The 26,680-nt window shown below is 35.9% G+C and overlaps 1 protein-coding gene across 9 annotated transcripts in view; it reads right to left on the reverse strand.

Moving 5' to 3' along the window:
• The window catches only part of SYNE1 (spectrin repeat containing nuclear envelope protein 1), a 288,954-nt gene that overhangs the window by 196,087 nt on the left and 66,187 nt on the right, over positions 1–26,680 (reverse strand). For 8 of the 9 annotated variants that reach the window (XM_041470094.1, XM_041470095.1, XM_041470092.1 and 5 more), the window contains exons 7-17: positions 25,956–26,134; positions 23,790–23,986; positions 23,519–23,628; positions 16,008–16,115; positions 15,097–15,234; positions 13,759–13,923; positions 10,646–10,758; positions 9,955–10,123; positions 6,296–6,392; positions 4,727–4,929; positions 900–1,064 (exon numbers count right to left, since the gene is read on the reverse strand). In XM_041470094.1, coding sequence (XP_041326028.1) covers positions 900–1,064; positions 4,727–4,929; positions 6,296–6,392; positions 9,955–10,123; positions 10,646–10,758; positions 13,759–13,923; positions 15,097–15,234; positions 16,008–16,115; positions 23,519–23,628; positions 23,790–23,986; positions 25,956–26,134 — 1,644 coding nt within the window. Of the gene's footprint in view, positions 1–899; positions 1,065–4,726; positions 4,930–6,295; positions 6,393–9,954; positions 10,124–10,645; positions 10,759–13,758; positions 13,924–15,096; positions 15,235–16,007; positions 16,116–23,518; positions 23,629–23,789; positions 23,987–25,955; positions 26,135–26,680 lie in introns of those variants that run through there. The other variant, XM_041470096.1, reaches the window with a different exon arrangement.

A 26,680-nucleotide genomic window follows, 5' to 3' on the forward strand; every position in this document is an offset into this window, starting at 1 on the left:
AGCATCAGCAAGTAAAGCTTGAGAACATTCTTGTCAACAGTCTGGAAAAGTTACAATAGAAGGGAGACAATCATTTTTTGCTTTTCCTTTTAACTTGACTGCATAGGAGATAATAATGCGAGTAAAGAAAACAGGTTCAGTACCTTCAAACAGGCAACTGCTATTTAAAATCACTGAAAGAAGACAATATTGACATATGCATATTGACTAGAACAAAGATATTTTCTTATGTGTTTACAAGGTGTGAAATAGTTCTGTGTAATTAAGATCACGTCTTCTCTTTGATTTATAAAGAGCAAATATAGAAACCACAATTCTTTTTGTATCAGATGAATCTCTTACATGAGGTAAAGGATAGGTTTATTAGTTTACTATTGGAGCCTGCTTGTAGGCAAGATAGAAGTAAAGTCTGACCAAAATGGAGAAAAAATTTATTTAGTTAATTAAATTACTGTCCCTGCTTATGGTTGCCATACAATAATTGGAAGGAGCTTTCTTTAAAGAGTAGTGAAAATAATAGTTTTCACCATGTTCACTGTTTAGTTTTACAGAGCTTTTACACTAGCAATAGGTACTGAAAAATAGTAATTTTCTTTGTAGAACAGGATTAGTTATGTATCAATAACATTCACTGTGTCAAGAGAGGTGACTGATGAAAAACTACAGCTTATACTAGTTGAAAATGTCCCCTCACCAGCTCTGAAATAGCTGTATAACCAAAAAGGTAAATAAAAGAAGAGCCCAAATACAATAAATTACTGTCAGGGAGTAATTTCTAATTTAAATACTGATGAACAGTTAGAAAGCTGTCCTACAGTCCTGCTAACAGGCCAATCTGTCTTGCTTGCCTGGAAATGACAAAGTAAATATTTAAAAGTAACAAGGGCAAAATCACTTACCTGCTTAACTTGCATAAACAATTCTCTCCATCTTCCATTTAGCAACAGAAGCTGTTGTTTAAGATCTCTGGAAATGGTTTCATCACATGTTTCAATTAGAAAATTACCAGCATCATTCATGGCTGTGTGCTGTTGGATCCAATGAGGTAAGTGCCGGAAGAAATCCTGAGGAAGAAAATAAAAACACAGTCCCAAAACCTTTTCAATTAGTCTTTATCTTAAATCATAAAATTAAAATTTAATCACCCGTTCGTGACTTGATAAAAACTCATTGAACAATTATCCTCTGATGCTCTTCACATCAAATATGCCATAACAGAATTTTAATTTCTGTGAATATAACCTGTGGAATTAAAAATTACTGCCAGTTTACTTACAGCTCATTTTACGCCAGTGAGTAGCTTCAGTTAAACTAATGAAATTCCTCCTTAAGAGAAAACTCCATAATTAAAAATGCTGTTAGGGCTCAAGTATTTTCTGTGTTGTCCTTAAACAGTGTGGGCTGATAGCCACCAGCCATATACAGCCTGTGGAGAGGTCCCTCCCCTGCTGTGAACCACATGCAGCTTTCCAAGGTCTGGCTTCTCAGAAGACCTGTGAAGACTGATTTTTTTTATCACTGCTTTCTCCTATCTCAGAGCAGGTGAGCACAGAGGGGAAAGAGATGGCTGTCAGTGATTTTGTCCCCCTCACTGAGACAGCCTAACAGACAGCATGCATCTTGTAGGTAGGCACGTGCACATAAACTGGTAGAGAAGACAAAGACCAATTCCGTCCTTTTCTCTGTTCCAGACAATGGGCAATTGTTCCTAAGGTAGGTATCTCTGGGCTTTATGACTCCACCTATATCTGTAAACAACAGTACTCAAGCACCGTCTCATGATTGTCCACATCTTCTCTGACATGGTTTTGGCTTGTCCCTGCTACCCTTCTCCCAAACAATGCACAATTCAATGAATGGCACAGTCTGTTCCTGAGTGGATCATAAGTCTGTTCCTGAGTGGATCATGCCTTCCTTCAGGGGAGAAGGAGTAATCAGAAGGATTCAAGCTACCTGATCCTCAGGATTTAGGAGGGGGCAGTGATCCATTTTGTTTATGATTATCAATCTACCCTATAATTCCAAAAACATTCACCTTACACATGACAGTCCAATACAATCCTTTACTCAATGGTACATGAGAAAAATTCCCATCCAACCACTTGGTCAGCCATCCCAAGTTTCAGAGCTACAGTTCTGAAACTGTATTTGTCAGAAGTCAGCCACATATAAAAGAAGTTCAGATGCAACTGTAATGAAAAAGACACGTGGTTGTATACTGGTCAAATATCTTGAAGAGATAATTGAACAACACACAGTGTTTCAGTTCCTTAAAGCTGAGATCAATAGGATTCAGGCGCTCTGTACTGATGTATCAGTGAATAAATTTAATCAGCTCAGTAAACTGCATCTGCAGTTTGAACCTTTTTCCACTTGCAGTGGAGCAACCCCCTTGATTTGTACAAAGGCTAACCTTTATGAGCACATCCAAAAGAAATAAATATTACTGAATCTGCACTGGTCAGCTTTGCAATGGTCAGGCTCATTAGAGGGCAAGAAGAAAAAAGCACGTGGAGTAAACTACTCATATCCTTGTTTCTGCACACTTATTCCCACAAACCATCACCTTCTGCAGACCTGGCTGGAGAGGCTCTCAATTTCAGAAGCCAACCTAAGACTTGTTAAATTAAAACAAGTTTGGAAGATACTGGGAAGCACATCTTATTCTCAATTCAAACAATGCAGCTCTTTTTAAGGAAGTCACCACATGAGATCTAGAAGCTGTCTAAAACCTTTTGGATACAGCTGTGTGTGGGAGGGTATAGTTAGAATGAAATTATGGAAAGAGGCCCTGGAAGTAAACAAACGAGCTGTAGAAGGAACAGTTTGAAAAATCCAAGTGCATACTGGGTTTTTTTTTGTTGTTGTTGGTTTTTTTTGGTTTTTTTTGCAAGATCTTCAGTGTTACAGGTTCACAGTAAGGTTTCTGAAAACTGAAGCCAACCAGAAAGCCAACAGGCCACTTTCTTTTCCAAATCAAACATGCTGGTCTGGAAACGCTACAGAGATAATGGAAAGAAAAAGAAATCATGACAGCATGATGAAGGGCTACTGTGGTCTTTGCCTAGGAGAGAATATCCTGTATTTAGGTAATACAGGTAAGGTTTGGAAATGGGCAACTTTGTAACATAATACTGATATCTTTGTGGTTTTACAGAAAGAATATTTTGAAATGTTTAAAAATGTTTGACACCATATTCCAAACAATAGTTATCATCTTTCACCTGGTATTCCCGATGTTTTTCTTCATGGCTGTAAGACTATTAATTTTACACACCACTATAAGAATTTATTTTGGTTTTAATAATCACATATTAAAACTGCTAAATCAGACCTATCCTTGGAACTAAGTGAGAAGTGGAACTAATAAGAACATTATTGCTGTAGAGAGCTTAAATCAAGATTAAAAGTAGAAGTACTTTTAAAATATGTATCTCAGTCTACAGACAGATGCTACCACTCAGTAACCTTTAACAGGTTTGAGCCAATGTATTTTTAAGAAAAAATTTAGCATTTTGGGAAGAACAAAGCTTCATGTCTAAGGTTTTCAACAAGATTTCTTGAAATTTTTGAAATCATATATCAGAATGAAAATAATTACTTGTTGGATTTATGTTAGAAACCAAAAGCAAGCGTATACTGTATGGGTATGTTCAAATTCCTGCTATGAAAATCTTTGAAGATAAAGTTATACATCTAATCAGAAAATTAAATGTTTTTATTTATAAACATGGATTTAAGAATATTTCATTTTAATCACTGTCCAGTTACATAAACTATACACCAGTATGTAAGATCACCCTGATCAGCAAAAGTCATCCTTCTTGCCCAGTAATAATTGTTTGAGTCTACATTATGCCAGACTGGTTTTTTCACTGGTTTATTTTTACTGAAAATGTGTATTCCATTAATTTACATCTGTTTGAACTAACAAACTTTAAAAAAACATATATTGTTTTTTTCATGTAACATGAAATGCTCATTCCTGACCTGATGTCAGTTTGCCATCTTACAGCCCATGAGAACCCTACTTTACTGTGTAAGAGCTATATAGCTGCTACTTTGGGATCAGCTGCAAATTCAGCAATTATTCCTATTAAACACAGGAATATTCAAGTCATTCCAGGTTATTATTGAAGGTTTACAAACTTAAATCTTAGTGCTTCAGTACTCTAACATTACAACAGAAAAAAAAAAACAACCAAAACCAGAAGAACTATCTTTATAACTGCAAGTCCCCAGAATCAATTGTCTAAAAGATTTCTGAAATGCCAGGGAAATGGGTTAATTAATCAGCCATCAAATATAACACGACATACTAATAATACTGCTCTTTAAAGGTAATGACTACTGAAATCTGTCACCTAGAAAAAACAGTGGAAATGTCTTTATAGGTAGTCCACGATTACTCACTTTGGTGCTAAGAGCTGTATTTGCCTTTGAGTGAATCATGCAACATTCCTGCCTCTGAGCAATACTGTTGCCCTATATCCATGTCAAAGATGCCGCTAGCCATGGTACCACAGATGAGGCTTTCTCCATTGTGTATACATGTATTTGTATAGATATATTTGTCTCTAGATGTTATACAAGCAAACACTGAAACTCCTATGTTGAATGAAGACAGGATGTTGAAGTCTGAGCAAAACCTAAGCAAATGCAGAAAAAGCCCCCAGTGTTTCACAATTTATAAAAACAGCCATATGAATATGCTACTAGTGCATACCTTTTTGGAATGTTCAGGCTGATTCAGCATTTTTTCAGCATCTTCAAGCCAAGCTTGTAGACCTGCAACAGTGCTGCTGTATCTGTCCCAATTAGCAATTACTTCTTCCAGCATGCTTCTTACACTTCTCACCTCTACTGAGAGGTTCCTCCACTGAGCTGTGGTGTCACTCATGAATTTCATCACATTCTCAACTTCTTCCACTGAGATACAGGAAAGACATTGATTATTTTGTTTCATTACTATTTCTGTAAGGACTAACTTTATATCATGCTTATTCACTGTCATCAGGGAATGTTGTTTTAATGTAACTTCTACTTCAGTAGGCTTTTATATACGAATGTTCAGTTCATAGCCCAATTTTAGCACAAGATCATGACTGAGAAATTAAATGTGTGAATTAAAGACTTAGGAAAGTACATAAAATGAGTGCTAAATTAAAACAGTAACACTGCATATTGTGTGTGGTGTCCATTTCCAATCTGCAATAAAAGAAATCAAGAGACAGGCTTGACTTAAAAATAGCAGAAAATGAGAGTTGCATAATATAAAAACACACATTATGTCTACACTGAAAAGTATGGAATGAAATTCTGATCTTTCTGCCATTGACTTTGAAACCAAACTGCTGCTAATTTTTCCCATTTAACTTTTAGCATTTTCCACATAGCAAGTAAGGAAAAAATGTGTCCTCATTCCAGTGGAAAACAAACAGAGAGAAGAAAAAAAGGGCAAGCAAATGCTGAGACTTCACAAAATATGCAGAATATGTTTGTTTTAAAGAGTTTTTAGCTAATTTGAACTGCTATTGCTGATTTCATACATGTTAGTATTTGTTCTTTAGGAAAGAATTTTCTACTGGATTTTATTTATTAATAGCATTGAATAAATCTGTGACTTTTGTTCTTTTTAAGAATACCTTGAAAAAATGTTTATTTTTGTAAAATTTGGGTATCACTATCAATTTAAATTTCCCAACAAACAAAGGCATCCATTTTCTCCCCCCCTTAGCAGCAGCTGCAACAATCCTCCAAAGACATTATTGTGTTACAGATTAAAGTGATCTCATGTCTGTAATTATCTAGGTCAAACACTGCCCTCGAATCCTCACCGAACTCAGCGGTATTCAAGAATGACAGGAGGCAGCTGTTGAATCAGCTATACATTTTTTCTCATGTATGTCCATACCGCAACTACCATTTAAGTTTCTCTTGCAGGTTTTCAAACTTAATGAAGAACCTCCAATAAACCAAGGGATGATTTTGCAACTATAATACTGGGACCAACTCCCAGTTGCCTTTTTCTTTTAAATTAAGCGAAGCCAGGGAGCATTTCCAGGCACTAGAACACCATTTTCTCTACTCCTAATTTGGTTTCTGTCACAATTTTTTATTTATTTTTATTCCAAATTAACAACACTGAAATAATCCAAGAGTTAGCATGGCCAATGGGCTTTTCCCAGGAGGAAGTCTGAATATGACCACCCCGCTCCCCTGGAGATCCAGAAACAGCAGCCTGCACTGGTCCAGGTGCCTACATGCTAGTGACAAAAGAAATACAGACATTTACCTGAGCCATTTGCTTTGGCATACATTTCAGCTGCTCGTTTCAAGATCTGGTAGGTAACTTCATACTGCTCAAAGAACTTACTATTTTCAATAACAGACTGAAAAGAAAAAAAGCATGGTAACAGATAAAATAAAGATGGGTATTAGGATTAGCAATAATTTATATAAAATTACATCAGGACATTGATGACAACATTTAACTTCATTATCCCTCCATTCATATTTTCATCATTATAAAATAATATTTTTAATACCATAATTATAAAACAGCATACAAATATCACCTTTTCAATTTAATGGTACAGCAGAGTATATAATTTCAAATACAGATTTATTTACTTTCCACATGTAAATGTTATTTGAAATTTTCTTATTTGCTGTCTTGCTGGAAATAAGCATATGATAGCATATGATACCTAGAATATAGAGAAACTGAGTAACTAACAAGTTATTTAATGAAAACTGTTTTACACTCAAAACTAAGCGGAATAATTTTAATAAAACAGAAATTTTCCTTCATATATGCCACCATAAAACTCAAATCCAATTGTTCCTGTACTAAGCCTTTGCAGTTAGACAGGTTACACCTTAATAGATGAAAAACTTTTGCTTTATTCTTCAATTTTTCTTTACCTCCTTTGCAACTGCCAAAAAGTAAGATCAAGGAAACACTGCACAAAGAGATGCTGCTTTTCCAAAGTGTGACACAGTGCTGTTCCTTTGTGAGTGATGGTTTAGCTCTGTGATGTGTTATAGTGCGATGAATAAATTATCTGGAAATATTTTGGTAAAAAAGTTATGCCTCTGACATTTATGCCTCCTCATCCCTTATGGCAAATGAAAGTGACCTTTTCTTACATGTCTTTCAGAAATGTTATTTCCCCTAAGTGCAATACAGAATTATAGCTCTACATTATGCAAGCACATTATATCTAGCATTACCAGTGTTAAAAGAGGAAAGGAAAGGTAGAGTTTGGAATGGTTCTGTAATTTATGCCACATCTCAGCCCTCCTCAGCTACAGATTACAAAATTAAGGAATGCATACCCCACATATGTCTATACAAGCTTTGGAATGCTAGAATAGACAAAATCAGGCAAGTGTGATTTTGATTAAACCAGGTTCCAAATTAAGTCCATGTTCAATGTATTTTGAGCAGGAGAATCAGATCTTGTGTGTTCATAAACCCATATTATATAACATGAAAAAAGCACTTAAAAATAATTCTGCCAGTATACATCTAAAACCCTTTTATTTAAAACCTTTGACAGTTGCTATGTCAGGTTACAACAGCTATCTAGTAGATAATTTAGAACTGTGTTTATAACTAAGGAAACTAGAAGTCAAGAACAATCACAATTTTTCTCTGTTCTCCTGTTAAAACAAAATCTGCCATGTATGAAATCCTACAGGTTTTGTCATGAATTGTGTGACAGACTTATGATTTCACCTTTGCCAAACCCATGCAGACATTTTAACCTGAGCCAAAATCTCCAAGACTTCAGATGAAAGAGAAAAAAAAATTATATAACACTGATATCAAGAGCTATCTGAAATATTTGCCAAAATTAAATAAAGACATTTTACTGACCAGTATTGTCTACCATCTGACAAGACTCCTTGAAGAAAATTAGCAGCTTTCTCAAACCAGTGTAGCATATGATGCTAAAAAAGTGCTAACACAGCAGTGCTACAACACAGTTCCATTGGTTAAAAACCATGGATAACTGTACCTAGTATCTCCATTCCAGTGGAATTTGGTACAGTTTATTATTCAGGTTGATGGTGTACAGTCTGTGCTGACCTTTACTTCTGGTGTATGCCAGATGGGTGAAAAGATGTTAAGATTAAGTAAAAATCGCCACTTTTATTTTTAAGCTACAGTACGTAAATATTTTCCAGGCATATGTTCTATACAGATCCTAATTACGCATGTTCCTAGAATGCTGACATTCCCCAGTCTGTTTTGGCAGACAAACAGACTTACATTTTTATCTCTTGCTAATATAATCACTCTGACTATAAGGTACTGACTACAGATTTCCTATGAAAGACTCCTGATATACTTGAAGAGCAACACTTGTCCCTCAGTCCTAGAAAACTGGTCCCAAATAAGCCAAAGCACATCAATTCTCTTTCCATCACATCTTGAAGGAGCAGAAGTCAAGGCCATTTCAAGAGTGAAAATGAGATTTATTTATCTTCCTGTCCTGATTTCCTCATTTTTATGTTATATAGTTTCAAAAATAATGCAAGGGAAGCATCTTCCTTCCCTAAAGACCACCTCAGCATCAGTGGTCTGAATTATAAGAACAATCGAGGCACTTGCAAACTAATATACAAGTAAATAACTTCATGTTCCTTTTAAAGAAAAAAAAAAGTTACTAAAAAAAACCTGAAAATTCAAGCTATGCACTTTTTTATTATTTCCTTTGTCACCTTCTTGTAGTTCTTTATACAGTCTTGTACTTCTTATACAGTTCTTTATACAGAGTAAAAAAACAGACTACAATTGTAGTTATTGCACATCACTCCAGCAAACTAAGTTAATTCAAGGAATTATCTGAATTTTGTAAAGCTTGTCTATAAAAGAAGGTTAACTGACTCCTGAATTTTTGTGTGTCCCTAACTGCTGAAGTTTAAACACTTTGAAGAATGAGAATTTCACCCAAATTTCACTGAGTTTGACATTTTCTTTTCAAAGAAGTGGGGACATCAATAATTTTCTCTACTCATTGTGCTGGCTCTGAATGGTTCTGTAACTGTATTCATTCTTTTCAGACTTAATTTTTGTGTGCAAGTTCCCCCATATGGATTAGATAGAAGGGAAAAAATATATTTAGACCAACCCTGCTTTTGACAGAATCCTTCATACCCTAATGTAGAAGTGCAGCAGTACTGTCATTCTACCTACACTTGGCACTGCACGTGTGAATTTAAAAAGATGCAGCAGCGTAACACTGAAACAGAATTTATCAATGAACACTTGTAAGTCAATGGTTTCTGTTCCTTAACATTGTAAATGGCTGATGCAGAGCTGGAGCAAACTCTTTCCAGAACAGAAATAAAAAAAAGGTATTCAATTACTAATCTTGAGTAGGAAAAGAAAAATCATTCTTTAAAAGACGAAAATTAATCCCCTATAGGTATAATATATTAAAGAAATATATGGAGGTAAAATAACATTCTTTTTTATTAATCTTTTGGAAGACTCTAAAAAATACTGTGTGTGAATGCATGCCAAAAGCCTCCTCTGTCTTTAACTCTTACACTGTGTATAGTCACTATAAAGTGCTTCTATCCAGGTGTAAAAGAAGATGAAATTAACTTCTCTGGAACTGCTGATAAAAAGGAAGCAAAAATCTAGGATTTAGAACTTCCAGACGTGCTTGCTAAATTAATCACTGGACGGCAGCTGGAATAATATTTCTCTTTTTCAAAAAATGATGCAAAGAAAATAATTTTTACCTTTAGCCTTTTGACTGAAGTTCCTCCATAGGGAAGACAGATTCACCTCTGAAGATATATTCCATAGGAATGCAGTCATAAAGTTGATGACTGACAAATATGATATCTGTTTCTGTTCTTTTATACAATTCTAGCAAACTTAAATATGAAAATTTCAAAAATGGTTATAAAAAGAGGACAACCCCAACTTACAATATAATTTTGAAGAAGCAGTTCCACGGACTCTCGCCTTCCGTATTTGATAATCCATGATTTTAACTTTGATTCTGCAAAGACTAAGAGTGACAGTAGACGGTACTTCAGTTCCAGAAACTCCATCTTCAACAGATGGAGCTCAGATGAAGAGACAACAAAATTAAACCTATAAAATGAATCACAGTATAGTAAAATACAGCAATATTCATTTTTGCAGAAGAGACTGAAAGCAGTTCAGATATTTTCTAATCTTTCACCTCATTTAGAGTCTACAAACATTTAATTATGTGTGATGATATTCTGATGACTGCTCTTGAACAAGAAACTAATTACATTTCTTTTTAATCATAGAAAACATAATTTCACTTCTGTTACTAAGTTTTGCAAAGTCATTTTTCTTTTTTTCCACATGCATGGCTGTTATATAACATTTCTTCCAGGGACAAGTAATAACAGCATCAGTATAAAAAAAGTATTCCCATCCAAAATCTATTGCTTCATTTGATTCTCATCAATTTTAAAAGCATCAGGTTTTTCAGTATATTTTTATGTATATTCTAGAAGGCTTTTCCATCCTGTTTGCCACTGAGAAATATAACTAGACAGTGATCTCTGAATGAACAGATGAAAAAGCAAACAGGCTCCCCTTCATGCACAGAAGCTTTTCATTTCAGATTGAAAGCCTTACCTGTCTGCCATATCCTCTAACTGGTCATGTGGAACAGGCACGCCATTAACGGACCTGGTCCTGTGGATCTCATGGAAAGCCTTTTTGTGACCATCTATGTTTTTCAGCAGATCCTGATTGGATTTTAAGAAAGAGAGAGATATTGAGAGAGTGGGGGGAGGGTGGAGAGGGAGAGAAAAGGCTCACAGTAGGCTATCTAACTAATAAGCACAATTTTAAGCCGGCTCTGATGACTCAATGTAGTTAACTATTTGATCGTGCTCTCACATTTCCATGCAAGGTAATGCATACCACATAAGCATTTACATCAACTTGAACCTTTACACAGGGAACCCCCTTATGTGAAGCTCTGTTACAGACATTATGAACAATTATGAAAGACTTTAAAACAGGATATACTGCAAAAGGTTTAACAAAACAAGAACCCTTAACTGTATTAAATAATCTCTGAAATTCAGTCTGCCAGTATGCTAACATCCCAAAAGCATAATCCTCCTAAATTTACTCTTTAAATCTTTGTAACAGATACTAACCTTTGCTAAGTATAGACTGAAATTTTAAGCAACTAATCTGCTCTACTATATATAGGAAGAAGATCTATAGCTCCTTCTCTAAGTACATATTCCATATTTAGTAAACTTTTCACTCTCTCACCATCAAAAGACTTCAGGGTGGCTGTCTCAGTACTGCACGAGCGGCTGCGGAATGTGGTACCCGACCTGTATTCCTGCGATCTGAACTGTACCAGTGAAACCCTTACAGCAGAGCACACTCCAACTGTAACTAAGCAACACCGCTTCCAACGGCTTCCTGGAGATTACATATTGAAATGAATGACTGGCAGCAGTCTTTGAAGAGATGCTGTTAGCAGTAACACGTCAAGTCCCCAGAGAGCGGCTGAGAGGGCACAGAATGGTGGGGGTTTTTCACTGCAGACAGACAGCTGCTAGCACAAGGTGCTCAGAAGCCTGCTGGCAATGAAGATTGTACAGAGGTTCCCCCTCTCTCACCTCAGGGAGCAAAATGCAGGCTTGTGTACAGATCCTACATATGCATTTATTCCGATGTGCCAAGGAAGGGCTTCTCCCCAGCTAAATCTCAGTGTTTGCACAGGAGGAATTAGTGGAAACTCTCTGGCTCTGCTCACCAAATGGCCCCACTATCCCCATCAACACACCTCAGTTTTCATTGTTTTCTGCTTCAGCCAACACCTTGCTGTGAAGAGAAATGAGCTAGGCTTTCTCAGATGCAGGTGATGTGCTGATTTTACCATGGTGAAAACTCCTGTGACTGACACAGTCTCACACAAAGGAAAGATTCGGAACAAATATCTCACCTACATTTGAGACCTTGCCATACAAGGGATGCAAATGATGCAAAGAAATACCCCTAACATGCACCCCTAACTGGTGAGTCAAAACAAATCACAGTAGTTCTATCCAACATCAACAGGAAGCTCATGAAAACTTATATACAGCATCCTCATAAAATGAAATCCTGCTCCAGGAAATGACCCTCAACAAGCACAGACATTGCCCTTAATTCCTGGATCTTGGAAGCATTAGCAACTAAAATAAGCATAGGTGCTTGCCTAATTGCATGACGTTTGTCCAAATAAGCTTGTACATTTTGTACTAAATTCAATTAGGCCATAAGCTATAAAGTTCACTAAAATAACCCATTGTCAGATGAGACAAAGATGAAAAGGAAGCAATGATGTCATCTGAACAAATCCAAACAAACAAACAAACTAGAAGGCAGCAAGGAAACAAGGACTGAAAAAAACACATGAATGCATTTCTGGTACTACCCAGCAGTACATTCAGATTCATCAATTCAAATCTGAGCAACAAAACAAACTCCAGGAACAGATATAATTATATATGCTTCTCTTGAAGCTTTTTCCATCCCACTCCCATAGGAAAACTCCCCTGGCACAGATTAACCTAAATCAAAGTTTATTTGTTGGCATGGAAATCCCTCACCACAGCATTTCTGATGCAAATAAAAACAGTTTAGGGCACACTCTTTTGTACTTCTTATGAATGTATCAAAAGGAGGTCTACAATGTTCACATTCTAAAACCAAAAGAGTGTTTGACTTGTTAATTTTTTTTTAAAACAAAAGTTAATGAAATTTAGCATTACAAGAGACAAGACCCTGAAAAAACCATATCTTCCTTACAGATTTTAACTTTTTTTTTTAAATTTAATTAATTACTACTAAAGTTAGAACAGCCACAATTATTCTAACAAAAAGGAATCAGGTGACCATGAAACTCCTCAGCTTTTCATGATGTAACATTGCTTTTTGATGAAAAAACCCTATCCATATCCTAAACACAAAAATAACAAATTTACAAAAAAAGTTTTAATATAGTGGTGATAGAGGAGAAAAAAAAAGCTATAAAGCAATACAGCCTTAAGTACTGCCTTTCTCTGCACCATCTTTTCCCTTTCATTTACTGGTTCAGTTATATTTTTTCAGCACATTTTTTCACCAACACATTTTTCTCACACATGTTATGCAAATCCACAGAAAAAGCTGCACCGTTTTGGTTTTAAATGAGAACTTGGACTCAGCAAAGAATGATGGTACAATTATTTACATTCATCTGGAAAATTTCCTGTTTACCACAGCATGCTATCTGCCATCACAGATGGCTATCATGCTCTCTGTCACCACAACACTATCAAAAGTCACTTTATTCTCATTTTCTCCCCCCCATGAATGTCACCTGCACTGATTATCAGCACAGTTAGTGCATTTATTCCCTTTTTCCTGTTTCACCCAATTAGTTCATACTGGCCGAACAATGCACCCAATATTATGAGCTCCCTATGAAATTTTATCACAGAAAAATTAAAATAGTAATACCTGACCTACTTCAGGTAGAAGAAGCAATGACATTTGAAAGCAATTCTGAATATCTGAATATTGGTTGCAAGATACACAGATGCCACAGTTCAAATCAACAAAACACCAACCTTTAGCCACCACCAGGACAACACAACCCACAGAAAGTAGAAATAATTATTTTTGCAGAGTATGGATCATTTAAAGCTGTGAAAACAATGGAGGGTTACAAACAGAATGAATGCACGTCCATCTACCTTGTGTTGTTCAAGCTTCCTGTGTATTGTGTTTGCTGTTTCCTCATGAGCTTGCTGAACAGTTACTTCTTCCCTCAGAGCAGCCTCTGCCCTGTACAGCCAAGCACCTATGGTACCCAAAGGTGCAGGAAGGGATTTATCAAGGTGTATGTGCCAATCAAGCATCTAGGAAGTAAAAGGAAAAGGACTGAAATTCCTCCCTTGCTAAATAACACAAATAAGTACATTTATAAAAATCATACTTTACACTGTAAAATCAAGCCCCCATCTAACAGAGTGTAACAATAGACATAAGTCTAGGTATATTATTCTACATGAGTTTGGAAATTACAGCATTCACACAGGCAACAAAACCTCTGTAAGAATTTGTTGATTTATGTATTTCCCCTTTCTGAATGGTAATTGAGTTACAGAATGAGCACGAATAAACTGGAACAAATGAGAAGCAAAATATCTGGAATTTCATCAGTTAATAGGCACAGAAAAGGGATACAAGACCTTCTTCTGGCAATATTATTTAATTCATACTCCTGCATAAAATCTTTATATCTCTATTTTGAACATACTTTTTATAGGTAAGGTTCACATGAGTCTCAAAGACTGTGGAGGGGAGAATATAGCAATAGAATGCTCTGTCTTATTGGCAGTGCCAGATATGGGAGTGAAAACATAATGAAAATTATGCAAAAACTCCAGAATAATTTTAAAGATATCTTCTGTTAAATACATGAAATTAAAAAATATATAGGCAGTATGGATATACACTAGTAATAATGTTTTAATAACTTTTAATTTGGATAAAACAGTATAATTTGCTTAGAATTTTTCATTCAGTTGTTCAAAATTCCAATAATGAATATTAACACTAATTTATTACTATTGAAAATAAGTCAAAAAAATAATTAAAACCTCATTTATTGGTAAAGTATTCAGTACTACACAATTTTTTATTTTTTAAGTAAATGTTATATTAGAATTGCTCAAATAGCTAGCAATTTACATCGGAACATTGGGTTTGGAAGTTGCATTGTCTATGCTTTTCTTTCTATCAACGTCTTGAACTTGGCTGAGCACTGTTACCACTCTTTCAAGTAAAGGGAAATCTCAAAATATAGTCTTTTTCTTCAAGTTCATATTACATCTTTGAGCAATATTAAAAATGATAGTGCAGTAAATATTCTCAAAACAAACACAAAATAATTCAGCAATGCCAGAAATTTGGTCCACTTTTAGGTTCCTAATCCCTAATAAAATCAATAGCAAACAGGTGTTTAAATTATTTTAGATTTCACTCTTCATTTAATAAAAAAATATATAGCACAATGATTTTCAACTTACCCTGGAAGTAACTCTCTCCCAAGCTTGCTTCACCACAGCTTGATCAAGTGATAATTTACCATCTTTCCTTACTGACTGGGTTGCAAGTTCAAACTGTTTTCTTTTTACCTCATATTGTACTCTGAAATGCTTATATGACTGCACAAAGAGAAAACCAAATCAATTAGAGCAGAGAGTGAAAGAGTTAAATTCTTTAATATTTATGGAGTACCATAACCTATGGAAATTTTGTACTGATATCAGTCCTTATCTTTCCCAAAGAGGAATAGCACTTAACTTCTATATTTACATGTATATTTTTATTTATATATAGATAGGAATTTTGTATTTCTCTTCAGCTATCAGATGCACGAACCATATATGAAATTATATAATAATAATTGATCAGATAAAATTGTAACTGGATTTAATGCTACTTGGGACAGTGAGACAGTGACATTTAACATTTAGACATTTAGACAGTCAAGTTTCAGGAGAAAATTTAGGCCAAGTTTTGTATTTCTGATTTAGACATTAACCTTTGAGAGAGTGAATGAAAATAAAACTAAGTCCTGTCCTCTCCACCTATCACCTCATCCAGCCTTCAGTCATACCTCCTATCTGAGCTAAATCATGTAGGATCTGGAGGGATGGCACAGACACATGCTCTCTTCTAACTAGGACAGTCCTTCTTCACACTGCTGGGACAAGCTCGGTGTTAGGCCAACCATCTGTGCACTGTCCTACGTAGCAAAGCTGGAGCTGGCATCATAACTCCTCCACCAGTAACAGACAGGACACTTGGTGTTCCTATTCCTTTAAACAACACTGTAGTGACTCTCATATACACAGACCGCACAAAATACTGCAGTACCTGTTACACATAATGATGACAAAGATTTGTAATCATACGTCATTTCTCTGCTGCTTACCTGATACTTCTCTTGTAAGCTTGTTTCTGCCACCTGTGCTCGGGCTATGTCTCTTTCAAATTGTTCTGCCCACACCTTTAGGTCTCTTAGCACCAGTCTGTCTTCCTTCTATGATGTAGTACAACCACACATTAAAAAAACCCATTGCAGCATTTTAGCAGAGCTGACAGATGTAGTCCAGAAATTAACATCTCTATAGCAAGTCAAGGTTATTAGTTGTAGTGAAAGCAAATGTGCCCAGTTCTCTTATCATTTACCTTCTTACAGTCCAACTGAAAAGCATTTTCTCAGCTGAAAAGCATTTTCTCAGTATGAGAGAAGTCACCAACTAGACATGAGTGAAATCATGACAAATGGAGACATTGCAGTGTCAGAGATACTTATCAGCAGTTTTCATCTGATGCTAAATTAACACAAAGTGCTTTAAAGATATCTTAACAACTAATTTTAGTCTTCAACAGATTAGCAAAGTCAATTTTCAGTTGAAAAGTTAATTGAGCTGAGACAGGAGAGGATTTTTTAATCTTTTACCACCATTTTATTAGCTGGTCTGCTATTGCTGAAAATACAAGTTACTGTCTGATTGACTTCAGAGTAATCCTTGACATAAAGCTCCAAATATAGAAGTTAGCAAAATATTTAGAATATTTTAACATGGAAAATGAAAAGAAAGAAAGAAACCCCAAGTATCTTAAATTTCTTTTCCTTCTATGTCATTTTATGGCTTTGAAGAAAAGCATATTTGTTTTACAGTTTACCACTTCAGTCTGTCATGGCACTGCAGTTTTGTAAGGCTGCAAAGTTTTCTGCAGAATTCAGTAACCTGGCAGTGGACAGAAAAACACTAACAGGAAGTCGCAGGTCTGTGAGCATGTTATAAGCAAAAGTTATCAGGAAATAGAAAGCATTCTGTGCACTGTGTAAGAAGGCTGGTAAAGCAGGATACAAGTGTCCCTCTCAGATTTCCAAACAATGAACCAGATGTGTTGGCTGTTAATCAGAAGCTACTTTGTGAAACCAAAGAAGCCTTATTACTGTAAAATTTGTCAGAAACAGACAAACAACAAATTTGTCTATTACAGACAAACAACAAATTTGTCTATTACAGAACAAATGCATCTTACATCTCATCATGTAAGCTAATCACCTAAAATGAGTCACACTTCAAGCATTACATGAGAGAAGAAAAACTGGACCATGGGATAAAAAAAAAAGAGTAGTCACTGCCTGCATCTAACAAACAAAGGACTGTCTTGTAAGAAATGAACCTGACAGGGGAAAGAAGCCAATTCATGGTTCCTTTCCTTGAAAGCTGCCTAAAATATGTAAAATATAATTTCCCCTTAATAATTTTTAAAAGATAAAGCTTTTTGCTTTATTTCAGCCAAGAAAAGGACAGGTTCCTCAGATAAGAAAGAAATCTTTGATGTATTTCTACTAATTCTTTTACTGAGCCTTGACTCAGAACAGTGGTAGTTGGTTGGACATAATTTGCACAACAGATTTGCAATCATCACAGTTATCCTGATAGCCAGGTAGTTGCAGTGAGGTTAACATGCTGTTAGAGCAGCTGGGCTGGAACAAAGTTCTCTGTATCTTGTGCTCCTGTCTTCTCACACACAGAGGCTAATACTTGAGAAACAGCAAAGCACAGATATAACACTTCCCTGCTCTAGATACCTGTAATACTGGGCTTTCCTTGGTGTCCCAAGAAGCCAAAACTCCCAGCACTTCCAAAATTTCAAATCATTTAAATATAGAGAAGGAGAATAAAATTTCTCTTCTTGTCTGTGTGCAAGAATATAACATCAAGATTCTTTAAGAAAACCAGCAAATTCATGACTACCCCCCTATGAGGAAAATCATAGAATCATTTAGGTTAGAAATGACCTCTAAGATCATCAAATCCAGCCATGTAGAATATAGAAAAGAGAGCATCTTAATTCATTCAGCCACAAAGAAAGAACTTTGGAATTAAATTTGCTCTATTCCTAAGAAGCTATAACTTTAGTGAGACTATTGAGATCTCTGTTAGTATTTAGCTGCCAGCTCCATAAAAGCAATGTTAAATATACATCTTAGTGAATTGAAAATACTACAGCAATCTTACCAACTGAAAATTTCAGTAAGATGTTACTGAAGTCATGAAGTGTGTCCCAATGCTCTGTATATTCTAATTCACACTATAAAATTCAGTTTCATAAAACACTGTTTTATATTCCTCATATTACTTAAGGTAAGACTTTGACAGAGCATCTATATGCTTGCAACTATTCATATAGCAAACTGAGCAAAGCAGGTATTTTGCAAGATTACCTCATCAGTTTAAAAATTTAAATTTAAAACCCATTTTGACCAAATGTTTTTGAAATAGAGTATCTCTGGCATTAAGGATATCTCTATGGTATCTGAAGATAACACAGGAACAGCCTCACCTCTCTCAGACCACATATGGTTTCTCTCATACTAAGTTAACAGGCAGCATTTAGCCTTCTGTATTATAAAAAAACCCATTTATTTAGGCAAATTTTGATCATTTTAATTGCAAAAGATGTAGATGCTTCAGCAACCACCTAACTGGACGCTATAAATTACACTGTGCAACAATGCACGATGAATCTTTTATTTATTTATTCATATGTTTTCACAGGTTTCCAGTTCAGTACATCACTTAGCACCTGCAAATTAAATTCTGTGGTCCTTGGTTAATACTAAGGCACTTTAAAGTCTCAGTTTGGGTAATCAACAGAAGAGATTCACTTTCTTAGACACCAAGGCATTTGTCATCAACACCCACCAGATTTAATGAGCTATCATTCTTAAAAAAAGACTTTCATTAGTGTCTAGTATTCTTACTCTTAATAAAAAAAAAAAATCAAAGTTACATTCTCACTGATATGTAAACTATTTTCTAAAGTCTGCCCCTTTGAAGCAGCATACAGATCACCAAACAAAAGTTATCTAGAATAAATATAACTATTTGTGCTTTCTCCAGCATGAGGACTATTAATCTCTGATCCATTTATTTGAATTTATCTAAAATCCTGTGGTTCATTCAGTATGCTACTTCCAAACAGCATTTCTAAATATTAATTTATCCTTACACAATTCCATGAGTGTTCACATATTTGTAGAGATGAACAGAATTGGAGCACTCAGCTGACAAGGAACATCAAAGAAGGTATTTAGAAAGAAGAGTTTATGAGTTCTGATATGAAAATGGAGTACACTTTAAATTTGCAAAGAAAATTTCAGCCCAGAATCAGTATTTTATTAACTGATATGCCAGAGTTAATTTGAAAATTACATAATACAGAATACTGTAGGGTTTGAAGAGCTTAAAATATAATGAGAATCTTAATTATGGACTGAAGAAGAAGTATTTTATTTAGTTTCCTAACATGTAATTATAAACAAGGTGTACTGATCAAACTCTCAGGCACTGACACAACAGAATTTTCAAATACTACCTATTAAATGAAAAAAAGCTTAAGTCTGTTTTTCAGGGACATGGAATCATTGTATTGCATATGTACTGAGAAAATTAAGTCCCTTCAAAAATATTTATGCATATATTCAACTGATTATGCTGTTCATTTTGAAAACTCTGGCATATATACATATACATATATATATATGTTTTTTATATATATATATATATATGTTACTGGATATATATATATAGGTTACTGAAACACTCCCTGACAGCAGTATCACAGACACAGGGTGAACGCTGAGCCAAGCATCACCTTCAGGGATGAACTATTAATGACTGGCTGCAGAAGTAGACTAAATCCTTGGAAAAGCTCAGAAAGCTATTTTTGCAGCTGCTGCTCAGGAAATTCCTCTTACACTGGGGAACTCTGCTGGCATAAAAATGTCAGAGATGACAGGATTATCTTCTGAATTACTTGCTCATCAGAGCACAAGAAGAGAAAGACTTTACATCAGAAATACTTTGAGGGGGTGAGCTTTAAGTACAGCTAAATTTATACCATGATAAGGAAATTGCCAGAGCTTTTACCACTTCAAATCTCCTCTGGCTTAAGAAGTAATGTACTGGGGCTGTGTAAGGCTAAGGATTTATAAAGTCCCATTAAAGGTGCCCAAACTTCCTTGAATGGATTGAGAATATAGGAGCAATTCTGCTATCAATATAGATCTTTGCTTCAATACATCACTAGATATACATAATATGAGATTAAGAGGAACCCCTGATCCTACTCATTTTAAAATATTCCATTTTATAAATTTATTTAGAAAAAAAAAATCCCAACCAAAAAACCCCCAAGAATGTGGAATCTAGGCAATTAATTGGATCAGATCAAACTATAAACACTACTGACTGACTGCAGTGACACCTGCTATTTATTTCACAATGTATTCTCTTCTGCAATCTTCAGTTTCACCTCTGAATGCTCACTTCATATATTCTATGTTAGGCTTCTGAACTTCTCTCAGTCAATACCAGAAAATTAGAAGTATCTAAAAGTCTAGAATGGTTTAAAAAGTATATTTTTAAAAATATCATAATTTAGATGAAAAAGGAGCAGCACATCACACAACTACAGATGAATATTGTCCTTCCAAACCACAAGCCACACACATCACTTACGCAATCATACACTCTACTACCTACTTTATAAACCTAAACTAATGTACATTAACTGCCCCCCCCCCCCCCCCCCCCCCCCAATAATCTTAAGTCAAATAAGTGCAGGATGAAAAAAGATAACAACCATGAAGGGTCCAATTCAAGCAATTATTCTGAGCATACGCCCTTACCTTAAATTTCATAAAAGAAATGACAAAAGTTGGGATTGCTTGAAGTTCCTAGCAATATGAAACAAATGGGAAAACAAGAAGCAAGGAAAAAAAAAAAAAGAAAAGAAGCAAAATAAAATAAAGCAAAGCAGGCAGAAAGTCCAGAGAGAACAGTAAGAGCCACACATGTAGGAATACAAGATGTACTTAGAACTATTAACAAGCTCATGTGTCTATATCATATCTAGTGAAGTAGTTTTCATATTAGATCTGATTTCCAGATTGCTAGTCACTACATGATTTATTTTATCTGGAAAAATAATTACTTACCTTAGAGTCACTGTGTTTCTTTGAGATGTGTTGACTACACGAGTTCATACATGTTCATAGCTGGTTCATGCATGAGAGATTAGATCCCTTTTAATTCCGAAAATGCACACACAAATAGCTGTTCCCTCTGACCACAAATAAGGGATAAGTTTCAATCATTACTCCACTTCTTCCAATGCAAATTCTTTATAAACTGAGCACTGAATCAGCAGGGAAGATGAACAGGAGTTTGTGTGGACAACACATCTTGAGGAAACACAGTGACAGCTGAATTGGGTGGAGGGTGGGGGAAGAAGGTTAGAAATCTCCTCTTGCCCTCCCTCTCCCTGCCAAAATCCACCCAGACACGGTCCAGTCTGAAGTAGGATCCTTCTAACTACATGTAGGCATCTGCAACTAGGATAGTCCTTTTTCAGTTCTTCAGGCAAGGTAGATAAAACCAGTTGGATCTAGCATCTAACGTCCAACTTATTCTAAAGCAGGCACTTAACACATCAGGAAAAATATATTCTTAAAGAAGACATTAGGATTAGTCCAAGAGTTCAGGGGACAAGAGTCTTGCAAAGTTATCTCTTCAAGGTACCATTTCAAATATTTCTGTAGACTATACTTCAGCAGGAAGACAGAGAGGCTAAAAATAGGGGGTTATACTAGTCACAAAAACAAAAAACTTTTTAATCAACTGCCAACAATGTTTTATAGATCATTACCTAAGGGATGGATTAATCTCACTCTGTTTTATCTCCGTTGAAATGCTCTGCAACACAGGCTTCCAGAAGATTGTTTCTTTAAGACACTGTCTTAAAAAATATATAATCTGGGAAAGTGTTTATCTTTTGCTGACTACAGGTGGAATGTTGTAAGCTTTTACAGGTGGATTTTAAAGGTGGATCCTGTTCTAAGTAACTAAACTAACCAAATAATTTAAAGATGGACATGGATCCTCCAGTAAAAAGGAATACATAATTCTTCCTCCAGGAAACAAAAATGATGGCATTAGAAATTTAGTGCAATGTCAAACTCTTACTTTCTTCTCAAAGTCTGGAAGTTACTGGTTTTTCTGCAGCATGACATGCAAGGGGTCAGCACTTCCACCAAAATTTATGTGGATTGCTATTGGAATATCTAAAAGAGGAAGTGGTTTTGAGATCAGCACGTTAGCATGTCAAATTGATTTGTGTTGTTCTGCTTCCTAGTAATTTATGTAGAATTCTGGATGCAGCTCATTATTTTCCCTTCCATAACTCGTGTGCTGTGGGTACAGCCAGAGACAGGCAGAGCATGGAATGGCTCAATCCTGCATTCTCCTGCATCATCTCTGCATAAAGCTCAGGGGAAGGGGGTGAGGTTGTTCCTCAAAACCCAATCCTAGTGCAGCAGAAGGCCTGGCCAAGGATGTTGGCAGCAGAAGCTGCCCTGTGTGCCATGCTATGAGGATGGCAGGACTGCCTCAGCCTGAAAAAGGCTTCAGTGCTCACTCAGTCCCTTCAGCAGCCCCATTGCTTAGTGGGATGCTGAGACACTGGCACAAGTATGTACCCAGATTAATGTTGCAGGAAGGAAAATAATAAGTTCCAGTGCTCAGGCACTGGAATCAAACAGCAAAGCTACGGCTACTTTAGCCTCACACACAGACTCCTTTCAAAGCTCTTTTCTACCTCTGTAGGGAATGCAGAGAAACAAAGATAAAAAATTGCTTCTTCTTTCTCTCTTGCTGGGGCTGAGCAGATTGTCTCAGCAGTGCTTCCCGTGTTTGCCACGAAGAAAGCAAATCAGCACTAGGAAGTGAGTCATGGTAACTTGGCGTTGCTGAGCACAGCATTCCAGTGCAAAGCCAATGCACTAGAGCCTACACAAAACCAATTCCAATGAAAAAACACGATTGAAAACAATTCCTTACAGCAAAGAGTTAAATTTCAGTGTGAAATAGAAAGGAAGCTCTACCAAAATTGTAAATGCCTCTCAAGCACAAAAGCCCAAAGCCTGTACCTAAGCAATATCTTGGACCATTCTTGTTCCTATCCAGAAACCCAGTGTAATAGAAATAAAAATGACACATTCCTTCAAGTAACAAATTATTACAATATCAGCGGTGTTATGCTTGAAAACCTGTTAAGGAACTTTAGGATCCATTGGTTTGCTATTATTTACAATAACTGTTAGTGCTATTTTTTGCTCCTGCTACTCCTGAAAAGAGGAAACTATCTGCAAGATCACCATATTATTTTCTCCACCTACTGAACATCTGCAAGACTTGTTCCTTTATTCTTGGCTAATCTTTCCCACTTTTCTTAGTGTGCTTGTCACTTGAACTGTTCATCAAAAGGAAATATAATAAACCAAAAGAAAGCTATAAAATGTATTTATAAAGCTCTCCATTATAATCTGGTTTTTATAGTTATGCAAGAGAAACTTACATCATTCTCTGGCACATCAGTCACTGTATGATGGGGATCAGGATAGTACTTCAAAAACTGGGCTACATAGGTCATGACAGACTTTTCATCTGGCTTTTCAACATCCACATCTAGACAAATAATAGCATGGAAAAAGAAATTTTTAGCTGAATGGCATAAAATGCTGGTTAAATATCTAACCACTATGAATTAGCACATCTGGCTTAAGACATGCCAAGTAGTTAAAACTTTTTCAAGTTGAAAAATGCTTTTTCAACTAAGTGTTAGGTACCTTCTGGGTCAAGGAGTCTTGGGATTCCTAGTTCTGCTTCTGCAATTGTGAAGGCTTCTTCCAGGTTTTCTCTATTTGACCTTCCCCTCACTTTCTCCATGTCCACTAAATCTGGGCGGATAGCATGAATAACAGAATGAAATGCAACACCACTCCTCCAACTTTGTCCAAAATCTTTGATTTCAATTCCAACTTGCCTAAAAAATATGAAGAGGAAAGAAGTTACTAACAACATCAGGACTACACGAAACAGGGAGAGACATGAATGCTCCACCCAGGGGTTACCCATCATTAAACCTAAACCACTTGTTCCTGTAGTGCCCAGTTAAGTCAACTGCAGCTCCATCTACTGCATACATTCATTTCTGCCTATGAAGCTCCAAGTGTTTTTTATCATATACACAATGTATTTGTCTCCAGTGGGCTTGCTAATGCCAACAAGCCAGGAAGCAACGAGCACTGAGTGCCCAAAGTTCTCAAAGTTGCTGTATGACACACAAAGAGTCTGTGGATGTCCACACTTCCAATCACTATTATCTCCCTCCCTATAAATCTCACTCCATTAAAACTGCTGCAGTTCAAATTGCTACATCAGCATCATACAAATAAAATTCAAACAATCCTGCACTAATCTGTTATTTTTTAAAATGATAGCATGAACAGCGGCATCACTGCTGTATAGGGGACACTACAACACTCAAATTTCTCTATGTTCCTATCAAAAGCATGAATGATACATAACTTCATATATTTAGAATACTTAATAAAACACTTTATTTAAAAATAAACACAAATGATCCAGAAATAGCAATATACGATACAAAAGTAATCAGAACTGAATCACACTTCTGAATCACTGCTTCTTTTACCAGCAGTTCTGAAAGGTATGGTGATCCACAGACAACAAGACGGTTTTTAACTTGGTCTGAGCAAGCAAGCATCCTTTCAGGACGCAAAGACACTAAGGTAGTCTTGCCATTGGGAGGTTCAAGCAACAGTAACTGAGTAAAGCTTCATTCAAATCTCACTGTGATCACTGACACACTTTCACTGACTTTAAGGAAGCAGCCCTTGCAAACAGTGTGAAGCAGGCCAAGGTGAAGCGTATCACTAGACATCACTCGGCTTCTTTTGGCATATTTTATCAGCTCTTCCCAATAAAACTGACAGCTTAATTTATGAACCTATTTTCATTTTCTTAGTTTGCATGTCTGGAAATAGAAGGTGATCACTTTCCACTGCCGGTGTCTTACCAACAGTGCAAAGGAAGAAATTCAAATTAGACAGCACTGCACTATAAATTACTGTATTCTACCTCTGCATAAGTCTGAATCTTTACAATTACATTTATTTTCTCTGAGACACCATCCAATAACTGGCCATTTCCCCTCTGTATTTTGCACAATTGATGTCTTCAAATAGCAGTGATTCTTTAATTTGAGCAAATAAATCCATGTTAATTTACATCTCTGATTTTCTTATTGCGGAAGCTATCAAACTACTACAAGTTTGATATAATTTATGAGGGGGCTAATGCCTTTTTGAAAGCTGAAACAGTGGGCATGGGATCATACAGAATAAAGGAAAAAATTCTTAAGTTAACTAGACATAGCAAGAAATAACTCCAAAAGAACTCGGATTAAGAAAAATGAAGATTCAGGGCTATTTGTGTAATAATATTTCCATTGTATCAAAAAACTGCAGAGGGATATACATAACTTTTCATCACTTTCCTTTCAACAGCAAGAGCCAGAATTTAATTTTCCTACAAGCTTTCACTGAGGAATGCTTATTCAGTGTGGTACTGGCAGTGTCACATCAAGTGTTTTGGCAGCAGGACTAATGCACTGTCATTCAGACATCTAATTCCCCTTTCAGCTCCCCATTCTGTCAGAGACAATCCCATTCATTAGTCAGAAATTATAAAATATGATTGCATGCAAAATTAATGTAAATAATTACTTATTACTTAATTTGCTGTATGGTGGTAACATTTAGCAGCCTCCGTTATCAAAAAGAATGTGTTTAGGGGCTCTATAATTATATACAGAGGAAGGTACTATATAAATAAAGAGCAAAAGGATGATCCCTGACTGAGAGAGCTTAGAATGTGAGCAAAAAGCTTTCACTTTCAATATAAAATCAGTCCATCTCTGGTTTACTTACTTTGCTGCTGTGTACTGTAACCATTTTAACAAAGCCTTCCTGGCACTTCCTTGGACCTTGGTTACCACCTTCCGTTTGCTTGGGGGACTTGCAGTTTCTGAACTGACAACACTTTCCACAGAAGAAGCACTGCTAGACAAGGGCTGTAGCTGTGGGAGGTTGCTTGTAAGCTCTTCAATCTGCAGGGAAAAAAATGTTAATGAACTCTTTGTAGATAACCTTCTTGATTCACACCAGTTTCTCAATACACTTATTAATTTCTCAATACACTGTCTAAATAAAGTTGGGCAGAAGCCATAATTAACTGCGTTTTACTTAAGCATACATTACAGGAGCTTCAGAAACACTAATGCATGTGCCCAGAAGATGGTCCTAAATTCAAAAGCACAAGGCATCTAACAATTATTGACTTCACACCGTTCAGCTAGAAAAATATGCAAGTGTGTCATGTTATCTATTATAGCAAATTATCACCAAAATAGGAAGCAATACCTTGCTTGTAGTTTCAGTTTAGATTATAAAACAATCCACTCATGTCAGAGGAGTGCCATTCAAATAAAGAATGGCCGTGACCTCAATTATCTCACCTGATAGTTTTTTACTTCTTGTTGTACTGTTGTGGCTTAAATTCAATTGTACACAAAGGTACTTAGAGGTACCTTGTGACAAAATAGTGAATGTACTGCAGGCAAAGTGAATTAAAAGCGCTTGCTGAGTGTAGGATG

Source organism: Pyrgilauda ruficollis, unplaced genomic scaffold (assembly GCF_017590135.1).
Source record: "Pyrgilauda ruficollis isolate IOZ18807 unplaced genomic scaffold, ASM1759013v1 scaffold24, whole genome shotgun sequence".
In the NCBI taxonomy this organism is placed as follows: Eukaryota; Metazoa; Chordata; class Aves; order Passeriformes; family Passeridae; genus Pyrgilauda; species Pyrgilauda ruficollis.